Source organism: Hipposideros armiger, unplaced genomic scaffold (assembly GCF_001890085.2).
Source record: "Hipposideros armiger isolate ML-2016 unplaced genomic scaffold, ASM189008v1 scaffold_187, whole genome shotgun sequence".
NCBI lineage: Eukaryota > Metazoa > Chordata > Mammalia > Chiroptera > Hipposideridae > Hipposideros > Hipposideros armiger.
The window spans coordinates 2887813-2896714 of NW_017731537.1; the positions used below are offsets into that span (position 1 = coordinate 2887813).

At 38.7% G+C, this 8902-nt stretch overlaps 1 protein-coding gene across 1 annotated transcript; it reads right to left on the bottom strand.

Annotated features, from left to right (window-relative positions):
- Nucleotides 1-2658: 2658 nt before the first annotated feature.
- On the bottom strand, nucleotides 2659-8902 carry PDE12 (phosphodiesterase 12). The gene is made up of 3 exons (XM_019652811.1): nucleotides 7485-8902; nucleotides 7015-7093; nucleotides 2659-6184 (listed from the first exon to the last, which is right to left on the bottom strand). The coding sequence occupies exons 1-3, from the start codon at nucleotides 8790-8792 to the stop codon at nucleotides 5742-5744; spliced, it is 1830 nt and encodes a 609-aa protein (XP_019508356.1). The 5' UTR covers nucleotides 8793-8902; the 3' UTR covers nucleotides 2659-5741.

Consider the following 8902-nt stretch of genomic DNA (forward strand, 5'->3'; position numbering starts at 1 on the left):
GGCTTCTAAGGTCAAGGTGCTGTGTTCAATCTTAGTTGCGGGTGGGCGTAGCCACCATTCCATGCGGGAGTCGAACCAGCAGCCTTGTTGTTAAGAGCTCATGCTCTATCCACTGAGCCATCCGGGCGGCAGCTCAGCTCAAGGTGCCGGGGTCAGTCTTAGTTGTGGGTGGGCATAGCCCACCATCAAACAGGCAATCTTGGTGTTACACCAGCTGAGCCATCTGGCCACTGGTTGGCAGCTCAGTGACAGCTCAGCTCGGGCGCAGCATCACTGGCCCATGTGGGAATTGAACCGGTGGCCCTGTTGCTCAGAGCTTGTGCTCTTAAGCCAACTCAACCAACTGAGCCACTTGGCCGGCCCTCAAGCATATTCTTGATCAATTTCTGAGAGCATATACATTGTGACATTTTAATCAGGTGCCTAACTGAAATGTCCATATATATGATTCCATATATATGAAATGTCCAAAACAGAGACAAAAGGTAGGTGACTGGTTGCCAGGAGCTGAGGGGAAGGGGAAATGGGGAGGACCTGCTAATAAATATGGGGTTTCTTTTTGGGGCCAGTCTTTGTCCATTCAGTTAACATGCAGTGACAAAAAGCCCTTAAAGAGGAAAAATGATCAATACTTAGATTGAAAAATCAAAGCATCATAAGATTCTTTTAATTTAGGAGAAGAAAAAGGACACAGGATGCAAAAAGCCAGATTTCTTTAGGTACATATTAAATATGAAGGAAATAATGTAATTACATCATTTACAATTCTTAAAAATTCTATATCTTCAGAAATCATCTTTGGTTTGATATGCAAAACACTATCCTTAACTCAGCTTTTCTGAGGAAGGGCCAGCTTTATTTCTAAATAATTGTGTCCCAGGATACACCATTTCTTCAAACTGTTCCCCAGGGAAACTAGAGATTATATGCAGTACTTTGAAAAGTATATATACTTTTCATCCAGTATAAGAAAGCCATCTAAATAAAGCTTATCCAATTCCTTATTGAGCCATTTTCAATTATAGAAAGAACACTAATGAGATGAAATCAGTAAAAATGCAAACTAGAAATAGTTCAATACAGTAAGGAGGTGTATATCAGCAACACTCTAGGATAACATTGAAGTGAGTTACTGGGCAACATGGATTGCATTATATAAACACTTTAACATACAATCAATGCATAACGGACAGAAGATGGGAGATGATTCAGTTTTTCAGTGAAGTTTCTTACGGAAATTGAAAATTGTGAGCAAAAATCTAAAACTGACATTATGAACATGGATTTTGATAATACATATAAAGTGTGTTGGAATGAATCCAGCTGTTGCTAGTTATATTTAGGGTGGCATCAGCGAACTGAACTAAAAGATTTATTTTTAAGGCCCACAATTTAAAGATTGTATTTAAAGTGTTAATTTTAGCATCTAGCTTCAATGATTCAATACACTGAAGATGGACAACTTGCAAAAATAACTTTTACCATATTACAATTTTTAATGTCATATTAGCTCATTGTTTTTTTAAAGCTTATCTTGAACTGAAGGATTTTTTTGAAAACCTAAGATTTCTAATAAGCAGAGTTTAGTCTTATTTTATGATAATGCATTATAATTTGGTAAGGTATATTCAGCCAAAGCCATCTCAGTTTCTCGGGAATTAGTATTTAGGCATTCTTGCTATCTGCTACTCTATACCTAAACTGGGATTTTAAAAGTGGTGGCTAATAGTGGGACATGGCTAAATCATTTAAAAGCCAATGTTAGCAAATTCATTCTCTGAAATCACCGAAGTAGACCCATAATTTTAAATGACTTTATTTTGTTGTTATCTTAGGCTTCTTTCTATTTACACTCAGGGCTTTGTATTTTTTGAAACATTTTTCTTCCCTAATCTTTTTGAAAGAAGAAATGAGACTGACCTTTGTAACTTAACACAAGCTTATAAGTAGGAATGGTTGAAGATGAGCTCTCTGGAAAAAAATATAGGTGGTTGCATAATAATCCATTATGAATCTAGGTTCATGACTGCAACAACATAAGTTTAAAATGAATGTATTTGGTAGAAATACCACTTCACATCCACTTCGATGACTAACATTTTTTTAAAAAGTAAAATTAAGTTGGTGAGAATGGAGAAATTGAAACTCGCATACATTGCTGGTGGGAATGTAAAATGGTGTGGCTACTGTAGAAAACATTTTGGCAGTTTCTCAAAAACAATTACTATATGGCCCAGTAATCCACCCTTAGATATATAACTGAAAGAACTGAAAACAGGTGTTCAAACAAAACTTGTACACAAATGTTCCTAGCAGCATTATTCACAATAGCCAAAAGGTAGAAACAACCCAAATGTCCATTTGGATAATCAAAATGTGGTATAACCATATAATGGAATAGTATTCCGCCATACAAAGGGATGAAGTACTGATACAACATGGATGAACTTAAAAACATTGTTCTAAGTTAAAGAAGCAAGACACAAAAGGTCATATATTGTATGCTTCCATTTATATGAAATACCTAGAATAGGGAATTCCATTGAGACAGAAAGATTAGTAGTTGCCAGGGGCTGGAGGGGAGGAGGGAATGAGGAGAGACTGCTTAATGGGTAAGGGGTTTCCTTTTGGGGTGATTAAAATGTTTTAGAACTAGAGATGATGGTTGCACCACATTGTGAATGTACTAAATGCAGTGGAATCATACACTTTAAAATGGTTAGTTTTATGTGAGTTTCACTTCAGTTATAAAAATTCTTTGGTATTTTCATCTCAGAGGGTAGTATTGTTATTCTGTAGTTAGTGCTGTAAAAATCACCCCAATTAATACAGCTCTAATACCTTCAATAAGTTAAAGCATGGACTGTCTCATAAAGTGGGACCACAGAATTGGAGTATTACCCAAATCAGTTAAAGCTCTTAAAGTTGTTTCCTCTCCCAAGATGAATTCTAGATAGTGTTTCCTTCTAGTACTATGTTGAACAAAATATTAAAAATTTCAAAACATTTGAATGTTTTTGAGTTGTGTTTAGAAAATGAGTGTTGGGCTATAATTTTTTAAAGGAAAGATTTTCCCTATTGTCATGTGAATCTTGTGATAACCTAGTAGTACAAAATTTTAATTTTCATTATATTTTGGTTTTGTTTTTGTCTAAGTAGTTTGTAGGAACCTCTGCCTCTATTTCACAGCTGGAGAATATGACATCTAAAGGTGTCAGTTTCCACCAGGGAGATCTTCCCACAGTAGTGTTTTTTGGACTCTCTCCCTTGTGTTTTGCTCCTCATAGATCTCCTTCCATACTGAAACCATCACATTCTGATATCGGGCCTTAGTTCTCAGAAAAAAGTTACCACCCAATGAAATTTTTGGAATTTTGAAACTACTGATTTTAGTATTCAGAATTTTAAAAACATTACATTATAGCCAGAAATGATTTGTTTGCTAATGAGTTATGAACTACCAGTGTGTACGTCTGTAGTGGCAACTGTGCAAGAGTTCACAGAACAGGATAATATGGTCTATAATATTCTTTGTTGTTTATAATCAGTATAAAATTTTGGAATGTTCATTCCTACAGCAAGAACTTGTGACATTATAAAATGTGGTTCACCAGTTGCTAGGCTTTCCATATTTTATTAAAATTAAAATGTACTAAAAATCCAAATGTCATCAAAAACTTCAGTCACAAAAATGGCTTTAAATACTTAAACATTTCTGAATAATGCTTTATTCTAACTAATGATGCAAGGAAATTTTGGTATGCTATTTATTCAATTTTCTTAAGTGTTCCCTACCTTTGGACTCCAATCATACTAACATATCTGTATACTGAAGATTTAACCACAGTATATGGCACTTTATAATATTCCATATTCTAATATTCTGAAATGCCTGTATACAATCTGATCACACTGTTTAGTCAGCAAATATCAAATTTAAAGATCTTGGATATGGAATGTTTTGATAAATGCTTAGAGTTTTTCTGAACAGAGTTCAATTTAGCTAGCCATGTTATTAATATAGAACCCATATGTTTTTTTATGGGCATAAGTATGCCATGTTGCAAATTTTTTTTCAAGATGTTTCTCAACTTTTTGCTTAAAAGCTTTTTGTTTTCTCTCAAGTTATTTTAAGAGTCCTGTCAACATGTTTGTTTGAAAGCAGACCAAAACCAAGTTTTAAAAAGAAAAAAAAACATTTTGCAAAAGAATCAGATTCTGGCTTTTTAATATATTTATGATGTGTAAACTGAAGTTAAAATGCTTTCAAAATGTTATTTTAGGAAAGCACAATTCAGTAGCATCAATTTTTCAATTACAGTTTTTTCTAAACAAGACCCTAAGAAACTGCCACCTTAACTTTTCCCTTCACGTACTTAAGTACTTAGGGTTCAAATTGAAGTGAAGGTAAAACCCTCTCACGTTCTCAGACTTACTAAACTAAGTTAACAATACATTGATTGGATAGTAAGCAGAATATGAAAGTACAGGCTACTTTATCAAAAGAGGAAAGTTCTTAGGGTGTTAGGTTTAGGGATGAAAGAATGTGGAACAAGGGCTCTCATGACTGGAAAATCAGAGCTCTTTCTGAAGTGGGTGGGCTTTTAATATCTAAGCTAGAAATTAATTGCAGAAATGAGAACATTACAGTTATCCAGAACTTCAAAAAAGCAACAGCTAAAACATTACAAATTAGGTATGGTGATAATCGAGTTAGAAATTTGGTTAGCACTGTAGGCTAGACACTATTCAGTAAAACTGTAATTTCTAATTTTAAAGAATTTGGCTTCATATTAAATTTTTTTAGTGTAAAAATTATATATACAGTGTTCCCCTGTAACTCAGATTATAATGCTCAAAAGCCCTACTATTTCCCTTTCTCTTTAAAAAAGCCAACAATTTCAAATTACTTCTAGCATAGAAATGCTCAGTAGTTCATCCAAAATTTAAAGCCCATATCAATAGGTAGTTTCTCATGAAGTAATCTATTATGCTATATTCCCAAATATCACATGGTCAAATATACTATTGATTTACAAACATTTTTCATGGGTAAGCGTTATTAAAGACAATGGGATCAAGTTGACTTTGTTGCTATTCAATTTGAATACTAAATTGTGCTTGTATCCTAAAAGTTAAAATGAACTGCAGTAAGAACGAGAATATAAATATGTCCATTTGTACCACACACTAAAAACTATAATCCTCAAAATAAGAGAATGAAAATAGGTTAATTCAAAAATGAAAGATGGGAAGCAATAACAATTGATAATGGTATGTTTTAATCTTTTGCTAACCAAACTGAGGTAGAGGTAGGCCCTAATATTATTCCTTTCATGTATCAGAACTTAGGCCTCTCACCTTAACTTGTATTTTTTCCGTAATTATATAAACATGATTCCATTTGAAATGTGTGTTATGATAGAAAAATTATAGCATCATTCAAATGTTTTTTTTATAAAATTCTTAATAGCTAAAAAAAAGTACTTATAAAATGTACACAATAATTCAATGTTCTTCCAGCCAGTCATAAATATGTTTTTCCTCCAAGTGTAGGAAAAAAAAGAAACTATATTATGCAAAGATTATGAACAATCATGTAATGAAGACACCGGAACATAACTAGTAGGGTAAGAACATTTTACCTTAGTGTCTAGTTTTCCTTTTTGAAGGTTACACATAAACTTTGATTTGTATTAAATTTCCTACTAAAGCAGACTTAAATTCCATTACACACAAATCTATTTCCATTTCAAATCACATACAAGTGCTATGTGATCAGAGGGATGGGAAACACTAGGTAAGGCCTGATGGGTGGTAACTTCTTCATGACTAGGTAGTGGAATCACCTGTTCAACCTCTAAAGCTTTTAAGTCAATGAAAATGTAATCCAGACATCCATGAAAGCCACCAACGTAATTTGTGTAAGCAGGTTCACCACAAGCACTTTTCAGTTTCAAGAAATGGGTAAGAGACATGTTGCATCGTTCCTCTTCACCATTGGAAGCCCAGTCTTCATGATCCTCTGGAATGTTGCCACTAATGACAAAATGATACATTCCTGTTGATGGGGTACTATTAAAGTCCCCACAAAATATAACTGGTATGCCAGGATACAGATCACATGAGACATGTCTAATGTGAGCCAAGGCTACTGCCATTTGAATGAGACGAATGTACCCACCTATGAATATAAAAAACATTAATGTAAGTACTTTTTAAAGTTGACCTTAAGTTAAAAAAAATGTTAAAAACTCACAAACTACAGAATCTGGGTGACATTCAAGATATATATTTGTGGGGGCTGGCCGAGTGGCTCAGTTGGTTAAGAGCTCGTGCAAGAGTGCGAGCTCTGAGCAACAGCGGTTCGATGCCCGGCCTGAGCTGAGTTGCCGCTGAGCTGCCAACAGGTGGCATGATGGCTCAGCTAAAAAAAAAAAAAAAAAAAAAAAAGATATATGTTTGCACGCACACGTGCGTGTGTGTTTGGGGGCAAGGGGGGATTGGATGAAGGTGATCAAAAGGTACAAATTTCCAACTATAAGATAAATGAATCCTGGGGATATAATGCACATGATGGCTATACAGAGGGTGCCAACAAAATGGATACACATTTTAAGAAAGGAAAAAACTGTATTAAAATTGTAATAATATATACTGATAACAAAAGATGAATACAAGTCACGTGTATACATTTTTTTGGCACCCCTGGTAGTTAACACTACTGTATGGTATATTTGCAAACTGTTAAGAGAGTAAATCCTGAAAGTTCTCATCACAAGAAAAACCTTTTTTTTTTGTATCTATATGAGGTGATGAATGTTAACTAAGCTTGTTGTAATAATCATTTCACAATATATATGTAAGTCAAGTCATTATGCTGTACACCTCAAACTTGTATAGTGCTGTATGTCACTTATATCTCAAAAAAACTGAAAATATATTCGTGTAAAACAGCTTTACTGATCTTAAGTTACCATGTTTAAGTCATCTGTGAAAACCAGTAAAACCTACCTTTGGGATGCCAGTAGAGATGGGTATTAGCAACACATATCTTTTTAGAAGAGTCCTTTGTAGACTGAAGAACAGAAACCTAAAACAAACAAAGTGCCAAGACTTCAGTTTTGTAATGTTTTAGCTGTTGCTTTTCTGATGTTCTGGATAACTGTAATGTTATATCATTTCTGCAATTAATTTCTAGCTTAGATATTAAAAGTCCACCCACTTCAGAAAGAGCTCTGATTTTCCAGTCATGAGAGCCTTTGTTCCACATTCTTTCATCCCTAAACCTAACACCATAAGAACTTTCCTCTTTTGATAAAGTAGCCTGTACTTTCATATTCTGCTTACTATCCAATCAATGTATTGTTAACTTTCAGTAAAATCTGGATTTTTCATCTCAATTATAAGCAGCCCCATCTCTACCCCTTTCCAAGGCTCTAAAAATAGATAAGAATGTTAAGGGACTGGCGGAACTACTATACCTGAAGGACAGAGGATCTCTGGAATACCCTCTCCTGTGCCGATGGATACAAAACTAATTTCTCCAGCAGTTCTTTGTGAAGTGGGTCGGACTCCAGGGCTTCATGGAAAGAAATGTCATGCTGGCTAAGGAGGCTGAACTTGGATTTTCGGTAGAAAGTGGCCAGGCCTTCCTGCTGCTTGATTCGGAACACGCCCTCCAGCCCAAAGGCCTCGAGGGCCGGCACCAAGCTGTCTGTAAACACGTTGCGGTCAACCTCCTGCAAACAGATGAGGTCGGCGTTGTAGCCGGTGAGTTCTTTCTGGATAAGGTTCTGGCGGTAGTCGAGCTCCAGAGCGTACGGAGCACAGTAGGGGTACAGCACCGTCCGCGAGAACTCAGTCTGCGCATACGTGTCAGCCAGTATGTTGTAGGTGACCGTGCGGATGAGAGCATCGTCCGTCACCTTCTTGGTGTAGAGATGCCGGTGATCAAAGGTGCAAGTGCCGGGCCCGGCCTCCACTGGACACACACTTTCCAACTCTCGGCTTGGCCCGAAGCGCTGCCCATTGCCTGGGGTGCAATGAAGCTTGAGCCGCAGCCCGATGTCGGCATTGGACGGGGTGTAGACGCGCTCGTCCACACCCGTTTCAGTCCACCTAGGAGAGGGCGAAGAGGGAGACAGGGACGAGGGGCCCCCGCCCTCAGGCTCCGCCGATCTGGGTTTGGTTTCCTTGTACCAGCGGAAGAGGGAGCCTGCGGGATCCCCAAATTCGAGGCTGAGTTTGGGGCACACAGGGAAGCCGGCCATGATGTAGCGCGGCAACTGCAGCTCGGTGAAGGCGGGCGGGTTGCGCTCCACCTTGTACTTGACATCTCCGATCTGTAACACCGCGCCGTCCTGCCAGGCGTCCACATTAAGCACGTCTTCAGCCACTGCTTCCTCCCGGTAGTACAGCTTCACCACCGGCTCGCAGGCCGCAGCAGGCTCGGGCCCAGGCCCCATACAGGCCCCGCCGCCGCTTGCGTTTGGCCGGTTCTTCCTGTTCTTCTTGGCGGCGGCCGCCTTAGCGTGGCCTTTGAGAGCGTTGGTGGCGATCCGGCTGAGAGCCCGACCCAGCGGCTCGCTCTGGTCGCGCTGCATGTTCTTGTGGCTGCCGTCGGCCAGCGCGAACGACAGGCTTAGCTTAGGCTCCGAGGGCACACAGCGCACTACAGCGCGCTCCATCGCGCCCGCCACCGTCTCAGTTGCCGCCTCGGTCCGACTGTACCGCTCTACGGCCGCGCGGACCCCACGAAGCGCGGCACGGGCGCCTGGGAGCCTCCACATGAACCTGGTGGCCCAGCGGCTGAGGAGACAGGCGGCCGAACAGCCGCTAAACCTCGGGTGGAAACAGGGGAACTGCAGCCGCCGGCTCCGGGACCCATTCAGCCCCTCAA